The 19,173-nt window shown below is 36.9% G+C and overlaps 1 protein-coding gene across 2 annotated transcripts; it reads left to right on the plus strand.

Annotated features, from left to right (window-relative positions):
• Positions 1 to 1,658: 1,658 nt before the first annotated feature.
• On the plus strand, positions 1,659 to 17,740 carry LOC125228913. 2 transcript variants are annotated; one of them, XM_048133627.1, is made up of 8 exons: positions 1,659 to 1,786; positions 2,678 to 2,810; positions 6,704 to 6,807; positions 7,329 to 7,527; positions 10,082 to 10,157; positions 10,463 to 10,553; positions 11,390 to 11,562; positions 17,363 to 17,740. In XM_048133627.1, the coding sequence occupies exons 1-8, from the start codon at positions 1,723 to 1,725 to the stop codon at positions 17,501 to 17,503; spliced, it is 981 nt and encodes a 326-aa protein (XP_047989584.1). In that variant the 5' UTR covers positions 1,659 to 1,722; the 3' UTR covers positions 17,504 to 17,740. The 2 variants fall into 2 exon arrangements, with proteins under 2 accessions (XP_047989584.1, XP_047989583.1); XM_048133626.1 differs by lacking the exon at positions 10,463 to 10,553 and having other exon boundaries at positions 10,082 to 10,248.
• Positions 17,741 to 19,173: the final 1,433 nt, after the last annotated feature.

Raw genomic sequence — 19,173 nt, forward strand, 5'->3', positions numbered from 1 at the left:
GGTAGCACGTGGACGGTAGGTAAAGCAGGCGTAGAAATGGTCGCGCTATAAATGATAAAACATCAGGCCGTCCCTATCACATTTACAAATACTTAGTGCGATAGGAACGGCCTTTTTTAGGGTTCCGTAGTCAACTAGGAACCCTTATAGTTTCGCCATGTCTGTCTGTCCGTCCGTCCGTCCGTCCGTCCGTCCGCGGATAATCTCAGTAACCGTTAGCACTAGAAAGCTGAAATTTGGTACCAATATGTATATCAATTACGCCAACAAAGTGCAAAAATAAAAAATGGAAAAAAATGTTTTATTAGGGTACCACCCTACATGTAAAGTGAGGGCTGATATTTTTTGTATAAGTATATAACCCCAACGTGTGATATATTGTTGGATAGGTATTTAAAAATGAGTAAGGATTTACTTAGATCGTTTTTTGATAATATTAATATTTTCGGAAATAATCGCTCCTAAAGGAAAAAAAGTGTGTCCCCCCCCCCTCTAACTTTTGAACCATATGTTTAAAAAATATGAAAAAAATCACAAAAGTAGAACTTTATAAAGACTTTCTAGGAAAATTGTTTTGAACTTGATAGGTTCAGTAGTTTTTAAGAAAAATACGGAAAACTACGGAACCCCACACTGAGCGTGGCCGACACGCTCTTGGCCGGTTTTTTAAAATCATTTATCGCGCGAACATGCTTGCTTGCTAGGTCAGACAAACGTAGTGATTCAATGCTCTTTGGGTCAATGCGTTTTCACATTATCCGATCCGATATCGGATGTAGGACCGATATCCCATACATTTAAGCCGCCATCTTGGATTTTTGCCTTTGAAATCCTTCCGACATCCGATACCGGATCGGATAATGTAAAAACGCACTTAGACTTCACACCCATTAAGCTTCTATAGCAACCGCAAGTTTCTAAAAATTTGAAATCATAGCGTGTCAAAACGGCCTTTTTCATTCAAATTCGATCCATTCTTTAAAAGTCATTTAACTAAGTGAGCTAGAAACATAATTCTACAAGTCAATGTTTTTAAAAATGTAGGTACTAACACATTTTTAGAGATACTTGCTGTCAATAAGATAGGGTAAATATAGTTTTAGGGAGGCCTATGCTCCGCAATGGGCGATTACCGGCTGAAATGATGATGATGATAAGTTTTAGCCATTGGCTTCTAAATATATTTATGAATCGATTTCTTTATTTTAATATCATGATATCATGTAAATACACATTTCAAAAAAAAAATTTGTAGGCATCATCAATGTAGTTAAGTATAATAGTATTGAATAATAGGTGGCGCTAAAACATCGAGGTACGATTCTTAGTAGGTATGAAGATTGTAAATCCTATATAAATAATCCTTGTTAGTAGGTAAGAATCTGTCCCACACGATTTTTTCTGATTTCGTTACCATTTTCCATACATTTTGTATGGGGTAGGTAACAAAAATGTTGGTATGGAAATTCTCCGACACTTGTCTCCTATTAAGACAGAAAGTGCTCCTGATTCTGAGTAAAATTGACCTAAGATTTCATAAAAATATAAAAAAAAAATAGCGAAAAAAAGAAACTCTTGTGTGTAAACTTTGTTTTGAATCTTGTCAAGAATATTTACATACTCTGTGACTACCCGATATCTTAGAACAGTTATCAATATTTTACTCAGTTGAGAAAAGGGTAGAACGCTGCGCGGACTGACTCGTTTATCTCTGTGTGAAAAATGGACAAGGCTCTCGTGTTCGTGTTTGTTTGTGTGATTTTAAACGAAAATCCTACGATTCATGGTATTTATTTGAAGTGTTTTTATAATAGTGATTGTGTGCAATTTTTGTTTTGTGTTTTCGTGGGATTCTTGGAAACCGTTAGGCTAATTAATTTTAAAAGGGTTCTGTAGGATGTATGGTGGTTAGATAATTTAAAAAAATGTTTTCTTCATATTGAAATTTCTACGAAAATTTGTAATTTGTAAAGTTTCTGATGCCTTAAATAGTGCATACCTACCTACACTACATCTGTAGATAAGTTTTAAGAATAAGTACTTAAATCAGATTTTTTGGACTATTAGGTACTTTATGACGACCCATATCTAAATGTGCTTATTGTAAGCCTATTTGAATAAAGAATATTTTTAAAGTTTGATTTGACGCAAGTAGGCAAATACTTTTTTCACCACACCAACTGTTAAAGGCTTACTTTGCTATTCGAAAACAGATAGCAAAATTGCATTTTATCCACAAGAGTGCAAAGTAATTTCATACAAATTTTAACTTGATGTTTTAAGCAGATTGGTAGAATTTACCTACAAATGATGATTTTGAATCATAAATAATGAATAAATTGATGGATTTGATTTTATTTGATGTTTTATAGTTAGTATTTTGTTCGTGTTGGTGTGGCGAAAAAGTTTGTGTTTCACTCGGTGGCAAAGTTTGTTTAACTTATATACCTTGAAACCCTCGCAACGCTCAAGATTCCGTTTTTTGAACCACTCGCTACACTCGCGATTCAATATTGGAATCTTTCGCTTGCTCGGGTATCAATATTGGCATGTGCGGTTAAACAACTATTTTGCCCCCTTGTAAAACCAATAACTATTTAACCCCTTTCCACACAATACAAAAATAAATCGTCAAATCTATCTTCGTATGCAGTAAAGGATAAATAGTTTCCGATAGCTTTCAGAACGTTTAACGTGAATGGTGTGGTGAAGATTTTGGCGTTAGAGAACGAACAGATAAACATACAATGTAAGCAGGACACCGCTATGGCTTACTGTGGCTTCGTGCACCCCAGCGGCAAGAGGTTTTCGTGAGTATTTTTTTTTTATTTTTTTTTTTATTTTTTTTTATTTAACTAAAACTAGCTTTTTTTCGCTGGTAGCATTGCGGTAAGTACGTGCGACTGTCGTTCCGGAGGTCGCGGGTTCGAACCCCGGCTCGCACCAATGAGTTTTTTGGAATTCATGTGCAAAATGTATTTGATATTTGGGCCATTTTTTTCAAACTTGTCCACCCCCCCTGTTTTCTACTATTATACCTACATTCTGAGATTACATTACAGTTGACACCTACGATATGCTCGGGGCTCAATTATAGAACCCTTCGCAACTTCAGGATTCAATAAACGCCCTCGCCTTATACGTATTTTTACTCCCTTGTGGTCAAATCACAATATCATGTCATGATATCGGACGTCGGAAGGATTTCAAAGGAAAGAATCAAAAATGGCGGCGTAAATATATGGGATATCGGTCCGACATCCGATATCGGATCGGATAATGTGAAAGCGGGTCGGTCTAATATTCGCAAGCACATCGCAGATGTCAGAGTTTCGAATCCCGGCCAGGCAGGCAAGTATGATCGCGCGATAAATGATAAAACATCAGGCCGTCCCTATCGCACTATTAGTAAGTGCAATAGGGACGACACGATGTTTTATCGTGTCGTCCCTATTGCACTTACTACCGTATGCCAGAAATAAAATAAAATTTTATTTCTGGCAGGCAATCATGGTCGCGCGACCATGATTGCCTGCCAGAAATAAAATTTTATTTTTGTATTTATAAGAGATTTTTTTTATGAGCGTGTGTGGTGACGGGTTAAGAATTTCACCACCCCCTTTCTTCCCGTGGGTGTCGTAGAAGGCGACTATGGGATATGGGTTAAATTGTGGCGTAGGCGAGAGGCTGGCAACCTGTCACTGCAATGTCACAGTTTCGTTTTCTTTCAACCCCTTATTTGCCAAGAGTGGCACTGAAGCTTTAGTAGTTTCATGTGTTCTGCCTACCCCTTTATGGGATACAGGCGTGATTGTATGTATGTATTGTATGTTTTTTAGGGTTCCGTAGTCAACTAGGAACCCTTATAGTTTCGCCATGTCTGTCTGTCCGTCCGTCCGTCCGTCCGTCCGCGGATAATCTCAGTAACCGTTAGCACTAGAAAGCTAAAATTTGGTACCAATATGTATATCAATCACGCCGACAAAGTGCAAAAATAAAAAATGGAAAAAAATGTTTTATTAGGGTACCCCCCCTACATGTAAAGTGGGGGCTGATATTTTTTTTCATTCCAACCCCAACGTGTGATATATTTTTAGATAGCTATTTAAAAATGAATAAGAGTTTACTAAGATCGTTTTTTGATAATATTAATATTTTCGGAAATAATCGCTTCTAAATGAAAAAAAAGTGCGTCCCCCCCCCCTCTAACTTTTGAACCATATGTTTAAAAAATATGAAAAAAATCACAAAAGTAGAACTTTATAAAGACTTTCTAGGAAAATTGTTTTGAACTTGATAGGTTCAGTAGTTTTTGAGAAAAATACAGAAAACTACGGAACCCTACACTGAGCGTGGCCCGACACGCTCTTGGCCGGTTTTTTTATCTAAAGACGTGATAATATAATAAAATAGATCGGTCGCCCAGGTAGGTACTGAATAAGAATTAGGGCAAAATATTGTTATTACATGTCACAGACAGCCAAGTAAACAAGTTTTATGTATTAGTTTGATAATAAAACCAATGATAAGCGACAGTTATTAGTTGCGTGGTGAGTGAGGACAATACCAACAATAGCAAATCGTCACTCGTGTGGGTGGAAGTAGCGTAATGTTTAGCTATTTAGTTTTAAGTTAATCTCGTGGTAGGTACCTACCTTACTATGGTTTTAACCCTGACACAGAGACCTATTTTAGTAGGTATTTGGCACCCTGGGCCAGTTAGATTTGCCGCCCTATTATTTATTTATTTATTTATTTAAATTTTATTGCACAAATTATCAATAAAAAGTACAAATGGCGGACTTAACGCCTTAAGGCATTCTCTACCAGTCAACCATTGGGCAAAACAGAGATAGTTAGTTTGGTGCACAAGATTATAAAGCCAGTATGAGATTGTAACGAATAAATACAAGTCGATACTATTATAAAATAAACATACACAAATACAATAAGTAAACCTACATAATATATTAGTATAATACATATACATATATGCATAAAATACACATACACATAAATAAATAAATGTACCTAGTGCGAGACATCAAGTAGACTTTAATCTCGAATGTTTGCAAATAAGTGCTTACGCAACTTGCTTTTTTTTTGCTTTTTGCTTTTTTTTTTGCTTTTTGCTTTTTTTTATTAAGTGAAGATAAATAGGTAAGTATAGGTTAGGTAGGTTAATTTGAGAAATAATCTAACCTAGGTACTTAATTTAAATTTTGAAAAAAGCCCCCGACATAGTGGACCGATTTTCATCAAACATGGCATCAAAGCTACGATGCTACAGACAGACACACATACAGACAGACAAGTCAAACTTATAACACCCCGTCGTTTTTGCGCCGAGGGTTAAAAACGGGCTAAGTGTGAGTCGGTCTCTCCCACCTAGGGTAGGTACAGTCAGCGACATAAATAAGTGATAATTTCTGTAAGTTGTCACTTTTACAGCCAAATAGGAGCCTCAAGAGCAATAGTTTTACAAGTTCCTCAACATCGGTCTGCTGCTTTTAAGGGGAGTTTTAGATACTGCGCAACCAAATGCTGGAACAATATACCACCACCAATCCGCCAATTAAAGAGCACAGCAAGTTTTAAACCAAAATATAGACTATATCTTTTAAACCAGCAGAAATCATAATATTAATTACAATTGCTTGCCACATCACAACGCTGAGCCAGCGCCTTTTGTACCACATATTTCTTTATAATTTTGTTTCTTTTTTCTTGGGTTAGTTAAGGCTGCTTTCAAAAAAAACGTCAAAAGAATGTAAAATTGATAGTTTTAGTCGGTGAAATACTACACTTTCCGTTATCCAATAGATTTATTTAATTCAAGTTCCAGTTAGAGCATCTTATTATCTTGATTTCTATAAGACTGGATTTTTGAAAACTAACTCATTAAATTAATTATGAATTTTTCTCTAATGCACGTTTAGAAAAACGCACCTATAGAGCTGAATCAGTCGATCTTATTTGTAAAATTTGGACAATTTTGAATATTAAAACGGGTAAATTTATAATTCGTATATCCTGTACCACAATCATTTCAGACTAGATTTTTATTTTAAGTTTTTGAAAAAGAGTAAACTAGCCTAAGGCGAATTCAATTTTTTTCAGAAATTACCTAAAATTTGAAAATCTACATCACATCGAAGTAAGTTTTGTACTAAATTAATCTGCAACGTTTACTTAAATTGCTGTTATGCCTTAGTGATTATAAATTGCTATTATTGATTTTTGCCAATTTTTTGAAAACGAGCCTTCACCGGTACAATTATTACCACTTTTGGACATTTTCTCATATTTTGTTAGACCAAGTAGGAAAAGTCCTATAATGTGATATATATTTATAAACTACTCGCAAAGCCCTTTAATTTGATACCACACACGGTATGATCAAGCGCTCGGTTGCGATTTCACTATTTTTAACACGAAAGCCCTCTTAAGTTAACATGATGTTAGTGACAAGGTACAAAAATCATCACTTATTTATGCTGGTGACTGGACCGTACAAACTTTCAATCGTTAAAATAATCGGTTCTCACTATTGAGTAACGATTCTAAACTCATGTCAGCATCACAATGCGATGTCACAGAGAATGATAGAGAGAGAAAAATCTCACAGAGAGATGAATAACTTTAGTTTACGTACCTGCCTACCTAAGTACAGTTGAAAATGTTTTTTGTATTTATTTTACAGATTTTCAGGGAACGAGCTCACGAATGGGCACTGTGCCATACCCATCAAAGCGACTCGTCAAGATGTGGGCGAGTGGAGATGCCATATAGGAAGAAAGCAAACAGGTAAGCTTCATCAGTAAGTCTTGGTAGCTCAGTTGGCAGAGCGCTGGAGTATCGATCCAGAGGCCGTCAGTTCAAGTCTCACCTATGGCAGTAATTTTCCGCTTTATTTATTTTAAGTCTAGTGGGTTTTTGCTTATCATAAAGTTAAATTTAACATGGTTAGCACATCGTAACTGGTGAATTTCCAATGTATAATATAATGCTCCATACAAATTACCACCCCCCCTTGTAGGGAAGTGGGGAATTAGAAAGAGACAAAATGCCTATGTCACTCTCCATCCCTTCAACTATCTCCACTTAAAAAATCACATCAATTCGTCGCTCTGTTTTGCCGTGAAAGACGGACAAACAAACAGACACACACACTTTCCTATTTATAATATTATAGTATGACTTGGAACTCCGCTGACTTGGTTGAAATCTTAGTGGCTCAGTCGCGAAGGCCGATTCTTATTAGCTGGTCATTGCTTATTTCCAAAAATACTTTTGCGAAACCAAAATCAAACCCTCATTTATTACAGGTGTAGAAGACCAGCAAATAATCGACCTCCGTGTTGTTGATAAGGTCGCCGCCATACACAACAACATAACTACAGTCCACCGCAAAGATGTGACCTTGGAATGTGCCACCACAGAGGGTTACATGCCACTGAGTTACTGCCGGTTTGAGCCGCCGCATGGCCCACCCTTTAGTATTGATTCCGCTGTGAATTATACTACGTAAGTATTCAATACTAATATACAACAATAGTGACGTACTACCTTATTTAGGTACAACAAAGATGTGACAGAGTGTGCGACTACAGAGGGTTACATGCCACTGAGTTACTGCCGGTTTGAGCCGCCGCATGGCCCACCCTTTAGTAGGCAGAGTAGGCTTGTGCCGTTTCGTTCGTTGATCGGAGCGCTCCGATCTCGTTCAATCGCTCCCACGAACTAGTTCGCTCTTTTAGGTCTTTTGCTCATTTAGTTCAGCCAGACCAGCGACCACCGCGGTTGGAAAGATCAGAACGTATTGGACCGAATAGTGTCAAAACGGTACGAATAGTCCACAGATAGTAACATTCCGGGCCGAAAGGTTGTAAGTAACCGAAGTTGAATATGAAAACTTGACGTTTTTGTGTTGCTCTGCTAAGTAGCTCTCGCTCTCGGTCGGCGCAGTCGCACACTCGTTCCCGATCTAAACCGCTCGCGCTCGCCGGTCCTATACTGAACTAAATGAGCAAAGACCGATTCTCAGAGCACAGAAAGATTCAGTTCATTTCGGTCATTGATGGGATTTTATTCCTAACAGTTCATAGTTCGTGAACGACACAAGCCTACCCTTTAGTATTGATTCCGCTGTGAATTATACTACGTAAGTGCATCAATATAATTTACTTAATATAATATAACATTAAAGATGTGACAGAGTATGTGCGACAACGAAAGGATACCTGCCACTCAGTTACTGCCAGTTTGAGCCGCCGCATGGCCCACCCTTGAATATAATTCAAGGGTGGGCCACACAGTAGGCTAAAGATGTGATTTTAAGAGTGTGGGCCTATCGAGAGATGCAATGCTACTGAGTTACTGCCGCTTGGAGCACGCCTAATGGCCTACTCTGTACCATTTATGACACTGTGGTCACACACACGGTCGAGGAATTATTGTTATCGACCCAGGAAATCTTGAACTCTCTGACCGTTTACAAAACGTATCGTATGCATACTTTTAAAATGAAGATAAGAGGCGTCGTGACAGTAATTATGAAACTGTGACACTTGTCACCGTTATCTGGTTTTAGGGTCACATCGCTAATTACTTTTACATGGATAAATACGACTTTGTTATATGTAGTGGATTTAAACCCCATTTATAAAGGAATATCCTTTTTTTAGAAATGGCAACTTGATCTAATTTTAATCTCCAAAACAGAGCATCACCTTTAATAGAACAAATTATTTTTTTTCATGACCATACCTTAGTTATCTTAATTATGATTACAGTTTTAGTCGGATATTTAATAATTAGTTTATTTTTTAATTCTTACATCAACCGATTTTTATTAGAAGGACAAATAATTGAATTAATTTGAACAATTTTACCAGCAATTACTTTAATTTTTATTGCTTTACCATCATTACGTCTTTTATATCTTTTAGATGAATTAAATAATCCTTTAATTACTTTAAAATCTATTGGTCATCAATGATATTGAAGTTATGAATATTCAGATTTTCATAGTATTCAAGAGACATACATAGACATACATACATACAGTTTAAAATAACTGCGAAAGTGCATTCATACAATGTTCCAACTTCCACACTCTTACGGATGTATTGCGAAAAGATTTGCCTTCGTATTGTTACGAAAACGTACGAACGTGCCATGCTGTTTCAGTCAGTCTCACTACAAGATGTAGGTACTGACATTGACTGATCTAGCATGATGTATACGATCGTTTCCGGAAAAATACGCTGGAAACCCTATTCGCACTACATCTGCAAATATCCGACAATTTAAAAACTAAGAAGGAAGACAAGTTCTATCGTTTGTCATTAAGAGTGGCGATAAACTATCTACTACTATAGTCTTTTTTTTCCGATGGCGCTACAACCCTTTGTGGGTCTTGGCCTCCTCCACTATCTTCCTCCAGTTGTCGCGATCTCTGGCAACCCTCCTCCAGTTGGTATATTTCCTTATTCTCCTCAGGTCCTCTTCCACACAGTCAAGCCACCTTTTCCGAGGTATAGTCTACCTACACTTACGAGTACTTATACTTAATAATACCTGTTACTTCTTTAAGTGCACTAATATAAGTACATTAAAGATAGTTGATCTGTGTAAGGTGTCCCTAATATGTACCTATTTATAAAAAAAGAAAAAAAAGAAAGCCATACACTTGATGGATGCGTACTTTTCCATCACGCTATTTAGAAGAATCCAAATATTGATTGGGCGCTGGATCTGGGTGTCAAATTAGGGACCCATCGTTTGACCTACCTTTGAGCATTTGAGTATTTTTAAGGGTCCACATTTGATTTGCCCGTTGATGTGCCCAGATTTATAATTTGGGAAATGCTCCGTTAGAAAATGAAAGTGTCATAGAGGCCACTTTGGTTGGAGGCCTGCTGGCCTAGCCGAAGTGACAATCGTGGACGTGGCGCACGAACGCTATTTGCTCTGTCGTCTAATGCTGAAGAGCGATACAGAGAAGAGAGCGTGCTGTTGGTTAGGCTTGTCACTCAAAAGCTTGCTGTTTTACTCAAACATCGATCATTCCACCCAGGTCAATCCTTGGTCGCTACTACTTCCCCCGAAACAAGAGCTTGGACCGAGGAGACTGTGCTGTGACCATCCGGAAGGTGAAATACGAAGACGTGGGAGTCTGGACCTGTGGCGCCGGGCTGAGCGACGGCAAAGAGTACACAGATACTGTGGAGCTGATCGTCGAAGGTAAGCTTCTTCATAACTATATAAGATAAGAGATAAGTGTGCTGTGATCGTTCGAAGGAGAAATGCGAAGACGTGGGAGTCTGGACCTGCGGCGCCGGGCTGAGCGACGGCAAGGAGTACACAGATACTGTGGAGCTGATCGTCGAAGGTGAGCTTCTTCATCACTATATAAGATAAGAGATAAGATACCTAAGTGTGCTGTGATCGTCCGAAGGTGGAATACGAAGACGTGGGAGTCTGGACCTGCGGCGCCGGGCTGAGCGACGGCAAGGAGTACACAGATACTGTGGAGCTGATCGTCGAAGGTAAGCTTCTTCATCACTATATAAGATAAGAGATAAGATACGTGTGCTGTGATCGTCCGAAGGTGGAATGCGAAGACGTGGGAGTTTGGACCTGCGGCGCCGGGCTGAGCGACGGCAAACGAGCTGATCGTCGAAGGTGAGGATTTTCATTATTATAACTAGAATCATGTCGTTGTTCAGATGTAAATCGAGAACAAAATGGAGGGACGTACAGCTAAAGGGCATTTTCAGAATTTGGGACCCCGCAATTAGCGTAAGTCGTTTACAAAAATTGACTCACTGTCAGTTTTCTAACGATAATTAAGCATGAAATTTCAATAAAAATATTGTTTTTGTGTTAATTACATAAACTTAAAGCGATAAACATTCAGAATGTGAACAAAAGTAAATTTTTAGACAGATTTTATGCTTAATTGTCGTCACAAATCTGACAGCGAGTTAATTTTTGTTAACAACTTACGCTAATTGGGGGGACCCATATTCTGAAAATGCCTTAAAAGGGCAAAATACATGCCTGAGTGCAAATTGTCCAAAGACGACGTTAAGGACAGGGCGAAGTGGAAGGCTGGAAGCAAATGAGACGGAAAATTGACCCCACCACCAGGGATTCATAGCTTGGGAGAGAGAGAGTAAAATGTTTTCGTGGCAGTCATTCCTTTCGCCTTGATACCCACTTCTCATGGCGGCCCTGCCAGAATACCCTCAGCGTGTCCACCTGGTTCTGCTATCTCTAAATTTAAATTATTTAACGTTACACGATTTTTGTAAATTAGGAACAGCCCATTTGACTATTATCTCACCTGATTGAAAGTACCTTTGATTGAATTATTTTGCAGGTATATACACCATGTCAACAGCATCAGCCACAGGAGTGACCTTCGGTGCTATAGGCATTGGAGCCTTCCTGATCGTCCTAGGGTACTTTGGCTGGAAGAAGCGGTCCTTCCTCGGAGTAGCCCCGAGACAGGAGGGGCACGATGAAGGGCATGAAATGGGAGAAATGCCGCAGGTATTATTTTCTTTGTTTTATCCACCAAAGATTGACTAAGTGTAAAATATCCTCTTTTGTAGGCATTTATGGTCAAATTCTTCGTATACAGATAAGTTCTCTATCATTCTCTACATTATGTATTACATTATTAGTCTTATTTCTGTTGTATACAAAGTTTATTTGGTACAATAAAGTCTTCACTTACTTTACTTACTGTTGCGCAAACTGCCTGAACAAACTTTTTAAATAGACAGAAAAAATCTATGAGACATCAATACTTATACCTAAAACTCTCTCTCTTTTGAGCGTGTCTTTTTTGTCCACTGTTTTGAAATCTTAGATACATTTTTTGTTATTTCTACTCAAGAGTCACAAGCTTTTTCAATCCTAATAGGTAAAAAAGTGTCGTACGATTTTTCCTATCATGTTACCATTTTCCATATAGCTTGTATGGGGTAACAAAAGGGGAAAGTATCAAAAATGTTTGGAAATTCTTTGACACTTCTTCTTCTATTGAGATAGAAAGTGCTGCTGATTCTGAGTATAACCGGCCTAAATTTTACTTCAAATACTTATTAAAATAAAAATTATGGATAAAAAACCGGCCAAGAGCGTGTCGGGCCACGCTCAGTGTAGGGTTCCGTAGTTTTCCGTATTTTTCTCAAAAACTACTGAACCTATCAAGTTCAAAATAATTTTCCTAAAAAGTCTTTATAAAGTTCTACGTTTGTGATTTTTTTTCATATTTTTTAAACATATGGTTCAAAAGTTAGAGGGGGGGGGACGCACTTTTTTTTCCTTTAGGAGCGATTATTTCTGAAAATATTATTATTATCAAAAAACGATCTTAGAAAACCCTTATTCATTTTTAAATACCTATCCAACAATATATCACACGTTGGGGTTGGAATGAAAAAAAAATAATCAGCCTCCACTTTACATGTAGGGGGGATACCCTAATAAATCATTTTTTTCCATTTTTTATTTTTGCACTTTGTTGGAGTGATTGATATACATATTGGTACCAAATTTCAGCTTTCTAGTTCTAACGGTTACTGAGATTATCCGCGGACGGACGGACGGACGTACGGACAGACAGACATGGCGAAACTATAAGGGTTCCTAATTGACTACGGAACCCTAAAAACGAAACGCTCTTTTAGGATGTAGCTCTCTGTCTCTGTCTGCTTTTACTCCTATCACACAAACCGTCTACACGTCTGTTTACATACATACATAGGTTGTCTGGTAGAGATCGCTCTTTAGCGATAAGACCGCCTGTTGTCTGCCTCTATTTATAATCATTTGTTTTGTCTCCGCTGTATCTTTTTTCTGTATCTCTTGCTGAGGTGTGCCAATAAAGAGTATTCTATCTATCTATCTATCTACATACATACATATAATCACGCCTGTATCCCATAAAGGGGTAGGCAGAGCACATGAACTACTAAGTTTCAGTGCCACTCTTGGCAAAAAGGGGTTGAAAGAAATCCAAATTGTAACACATCCATATACACATATATGTAATTGTAACACGTCTATTTAAGTGTAATGTAACACGGAAAAAAAATATTTTAACAATACTACCAGAACGTTTAGTAAAATAGATTTATCGTAACTGATACTACAATCTCGTAATAAAAACAACTGTATTGTTATGTTTACTATATTTTGAATTCAATAGAACTAAGCAAACATTAATATGCACTAAACAGTTCTGTTTGAATTACATATACGAGAACTCTAGTTTTATTTACAACTAATAGAATAAAGGTTACGATAATTCTATTAACAAGAAGCTTCTTGTAATGCCAAAAAATAAAAATTATCTTTACAATCTTAATCTTAGCGGTTACTATCACAGTATACTTCCTGTAACTTTTTTATACGTTGCCATTACTTTGTAGTTCTCGTAAAGAAATAAAAAGAATATTCTTGTAATGTAAACTCAACGAAGAGTTATATTTAAAAATATTAAGTTTGTATAAATATGTACGCATCGCTGTCAACTCTATTATTTGTATCGTAGCGAATGCCATCGCAGTATAGTTGATATGACTGTTTTATAAGTTGGTATTACTTTGCAGCTCTTGTAAATAATGACAATAATATTCTCGTAATGTATACTGGTGAACAAATAGTTCTGTTGAAAAAGTATTTAGTTAGTATAAATATGTGTTTCGTTTTTGTAACGAAACGCCATGTTTAAGTACCATTGTATATCTTAGTGAATGCTATAGCAGTATAGTTGATTTTACTTTGCGCCTCTTGTAAAAAATAACAATGATATTCTCGTAATATACACCGAAAAATAATTGTTATAACAAAAATATTGTCCGCATAAATAAATGTTTTGCTTGTGTAACGAAACGCAATGTTTTGCGGCGTGGTCGGCGGCCATTTACGTGTCATGAGAGATCACGCGTGGATGCGGATCGCAATAGGTTATATTATTTATCGTTAAACGTACTCACTACGTATTATCCATTCGTTTGGTAGTTTCCATTTTAGGAAATGGATGAAGAGGTGCAAAAACTCTTGCAAGGATGGGAGATGGCAGAGTTGGCAAAAGCAGGTGAGTCACATACCGTACATCATGTAGAACTTAGTAGATAATTAGAATGCTGAGTAAAAAGGCATTTAATGTTGTATTCATTTTACATTGCATACAAATTCATACGACATTACGTGGGCAAAATCTAAATACTGAACTAATAAGGACTGTCCACGATAAAAAGTGGTCATACATAACATGATAAATCTTTCTTCCTGAATGCACATTTTGAAGCAATATTATATTTTGATAAATCTGTATACATAAAACTATATAATAATTAAAGCTATTCCTTATAATGCTTTAGTGTGTCTGAGGTTTCGCCGAATGTATACCATCAAGCATTTCATTTCTTGTACAGTGTTTTTTAACAAACTTCACACGCTTCCTGGCACAATTTTATAAATACTTATATTTTTATAAGCTGTTTTACACACATTATAATGACATCTTAGCAGACAAAAAAATACTTTTTGAAACTCATTTCGACTTTTGGGAGTCAGGAAGACTTTCTACTCCAAGCACTGACAGTTGTTTTTGTATGGAGAGCCAAAAAGTGTCAAAAATTCGAATTCAGAAAAGTTAGAAAACCTCAGTACTTTCTTAATCTGATTACAATCAGAAAAATTATTACTATCGTAAAGTCAGTATGTAATAGGGTATATTTTGGCTATTATAATTAAACATTAAAAAAATATTTTTGTCATTAAAACTGTTGTACTTAAAGACTGCAAGAAGACACTGTACAAAAAAATATTGTTATCATGAGACATACTGCTAAAATTCATAGGGCACCTAAAGTTTATAATTTGTTTGTATTTTTATAATGTAGTTTAATATCTACAAATTATTTGACAAACATGCTGCTTATAAATTCTCATTATTCTCAAGATTTACCATGTTATAAATGACCACTTTTTATCGTGGACAGTCTTTATATATATCTGAAGTGGACGTAGAATATTACTTAATGTAAAATTTATTCATAGAAATTTTAATGTCTTTTTCAGATGATTTACAATGGTTGCAAGTTTCCTGTGACCCATGCCATACTGTGGAACAAAAGTGGAAAAATTCTGCAAAATATAAATTTTGGACGAAATGAAGGACGGTTCTATTAACACTGACGAATATATGAACAAAGTCTTGCACTAAGGATCGTTGAAATATATTTTTTAACAAATTATATAATTATTTTATTTACTTTCAGATTCACCAATTTTCACCGCTCATAGCATCCATTCCATATGCTGGGTGACCCAGGTTTCCGGATCCCAGTTTCAACTCTAGGCTTCTGTCTCTTGGAACTGGTCCTAGAAACCTGCATTTTTATCGGTAGGTACCTATGAATTTGTGTGTGCACTGTATAGACAACTAACATTTCTTGTAAATGTAAGAAAAGGTTTGTTGTCTATACAAGGTGGTACAGTAGGATTAAAGGCTGAGCCACGCCAGATACGTGTACGTAGACGTGCGCGTAGCGTACGCGGTGTAAATGACGAATCCTCATTAGAGATTACACCGCTTGTGTGACGTGTTACCCGTGTGTGTCTAGCGGTGTATCATCTCTTTTGAAGATTCGTACTTTACAGCGCGCACGCCACGCACACGTCTACGTACACGTATCTGGCGTGGCTCGGCCTTTAATCCTACTGAACCACCTTGTATAGACAACAAACCTTTTTTTACATTTACAAGAAATGTTAGTTGTCTATACAGTGCACAGACAAATTCATAGGTACCGATAAAAATATAACACGTTAACGCAATTGTATATTTATTAGAGAGTACCATAAATGCAGTTGCTGTAACTAACTTTCTTGTTCTATCAACCATTTAATGAAGTTTACATAAATGAAGAGAATGTAATATATATCAGATGACTTGTATTCTTAACGATACCTATTATTGGCCTAACTAAAGTTTTATAACCTTTACAAGAATTTCTTGTGGAGTTTACATTATTTTGTTTATTTAGACACTCCATTTGTTATAAATACTGAATAATCTAGTAATACACACAATTTGACTGTGTGACCCTTACAATATTTTTATTTTATGATACGTAATGTATATATTACCTTTACAAGAATATATTGTCAAGGTCACATTTCATTTATTAAGCTCTGCAAGAAAATATTATTTATTTGTACGGTCCACGTGTTATGATTACTAAATATTCTAGTAATACACGCTATTTTAATGTGTAGCAATTACAAGATAACTAGTTCACTAAGCTCAACGCATTTAAACAGACTAGTTTAGTTATTTATACTATGTGAACAATTGTCCCAGAATTTACTTGATTTTCTCGTTCAGATTACACTATTCAGGTATCATGGACGAGACTTTTTTCTCCGTGAAGGGCATATATTTGTGTGATGAGCACAGACATTTGTTCCTGAGTCATGAATGTTTTCTATGTATACAATGGTTATTTGTTTTACAAGGGGGCAAACACGGCAAAGTTGTGCCACCGAGTGAAACCCAAATTTTTGCCACACCAACACAATAAAATACTAACTATAAAAATCAAATTAAATCAAATCCATCAATTTATTCAATATTTATGATTCAAAATCATCATTTATAGGTAAATTCTACCAACCAGCTTAAGGCATATACGTATGTACAATCACGCCTGTATCCCATAAAGGGATAGGCAGAACACATGAAACTACTAAAGCTTCAGTGCCACTTTTGGCAAAGAAAGCTGAGTTTAGACCAGCAAGTTATTGCTGCAAGTTTTGAGACGCAACTATAGGTAAGAGTGAGTAGCAAATATCTGCATCTCTTTCTTGCATATACTTCTGTCTCAAAACTTGCAGCAATAACTTGCTCGTCTAAACTCAGCTTAAGGGGATGAAAGAAAACGAATCTGTGACATTGCAGTGACAGGTTGCCAGCCTCTCGCCTACGCCACAATTTAACCCATATCCCATAGTCGCCTTCTACGACACCCACGGGAAGAAGGGCGAGGTGAAATTCTTAACCCGTCACCACACAGGCACACAGGCAGCTTAAGGCATCAAGTTAAAATTTGTATTAAATTACTTTGCACTCTTGTGGATAAAATGCAATTTTGCTACCTGTTTTCGTATAGCAAAGTAAGCATTTACCAGTTGGTGTGGTGAAAAAGATTTTTATATTATATACATTGTTGTCCAAGTACCCACAACACAAGCCTTCTTGAGCTTACCGTGGGAATCAGTCAACCTGTGTAAGAATGTCCTATAATATTTATTTATTTAATATTGTTTTCAGGCTCGGCACTCCCCACAGAGTCATCGATCTTCCATCAGTAGACGATCGCCACAGTCCAGTCGAGTGCCCAGTGTGGTCGTCCAATCACCATCCGAGACAGGCTCGCCTCTTATAACTAAAGAGGAGACTATCGAGCCATAGAAGACACCATAGAAGATTGTATATACAAAGTACTCCCATCAGTAGACGTTCACCGTTAGTGTTCAGTTTGGTCGTGTCACCTTTAAAGACAGGCTCACCCCTCATAACTAGAGAGGAGACCATTGAGCCATAGAATACATATAGGCATATACAAAGATCTTTCATCAGTAGACTCACTAGCAAAGTGTCTAGTTTAGTCGTGTCACCCTTAGAGGCAGGCTCAGCTCTCACAGGAAAACATCAAGCCATAGAAGATAATATATACAGACTCATCAGTAGAGTGTTCAATTCCCTCGTGTCACCTTCATAGATAGGCTCGCCTCTTATAACTAGAGAGAAAGGAGACCATTGACCCATAGAAGACATATATATAGGCATGTACAAAGATCGGTAGACGGTCAATTGAGTACCCAGTGTGTTCGTCCAATCTCCATCCGAGACAGGTTCACCTCTCATAACTAGAGAGGAGACCTTTGAGCCATAGAAAAGATATAGGCATGTACAAAGAACATCTTCAATAAGTAGCTACGCCTTCCAATAGTGTCCAGTTTGGTCGTGTCACCTTTAAAGAGAGGCTGGCCTCTTACAACTTCGACCACAGAGCAACAGAGCCCGTTGTTTACTTTTGACTGGACACGATGGAAAATAGTTTTGGAGCTGAACTAAAGAAACATTTCATTCGAGCACTTTTGTCGAGTCTATAATGTACCAAGTTCAAACGTTAATCTTCTATCTTTTTTTCTCTCTCTTCTATGAAATTACTTAACCCTTTTAAAGGCGGGGATATCGAAATCGTTAACAACTTCGAATGATATGACCCTAAACAGAAATGTTTCGTAAACAATGTCCTTATACTAATTAGGTATTAGGTATGTACTGGAAATAGAATCGATTTAATTATGAATTCGATAGTGGAACGTCCAAAATCGAAACGCAACTGTTCAAAGAGAGATAAAAGAGGCATTTTTTGTCGTAAATAGCGCAAAAGATTGTCCTCTTTGCTAGGAATCTGGCATATACCTACTATGTCTAGTCGCTAGTTATCAAATAGGTATAAAGAATATAAATAAATAGTGAATCAATGCAGTAAATAAAACAATAAAATATTTTTAAGCACCATTTAGTTTCTATTCTTTATTTTTAGATTGTAATAGAGTTTATTCCACCCTATCTGATTTGCACGAGTAAATTTGTAGTAAGTAATTCTGATAATAAAATACGTATGTAGGTATTGTATTAATAGTTATTCATTTTACAAGGGGACAAAGTTGCTAGTTCGAAAAGTGGAATCTTGAGCGTTGCGAAGTATTCAAGGCACGAACTCAAGCCACCGAGTAAACACAAAGTGTTTCATTTGTGAATTGCAAATGTCTAATTTTGATGGCTTATTGTGTTATTCGACAACAGTAACTTATGATTTGATCCACTTCAACGAAGAATCAATACGAAACGTCAGTTTTGGCAAGTCGAAAAATCTTCTAGACTTAGGCACTGGTCCCACCGCGAGCTAGTAAACTATGAGCTATCGGCTATAAAAACGAACAAAGGTAATCATTCCCGTGCAAATAAAAGAGACACGGCGATATTGATAGCTCACCGCTGGACGAGTATCTATAAACATCGCCGCGTCTCTTTTATTTATGCGAGAGTGATTATCTTTTGTTCGTTTT

This window comes from Leguminivora glycinivorella, chromosome 8 (assembly GCF_023078275.1).
Source record: "Leguminivora glycinivorella isolate SPB_JAAS2020 chromosome 8, LegGlyc_1.1, whole genome shotgun sequence".
In the NCBI taxonomy this organism is placed as follows: domain Eukaryota; kingdom Metazoa; phylum Arthropoda; class Insecta; order Lepidoptera; family Tortricidae; genus Leguminivora; species Leguminivora glycinivorella.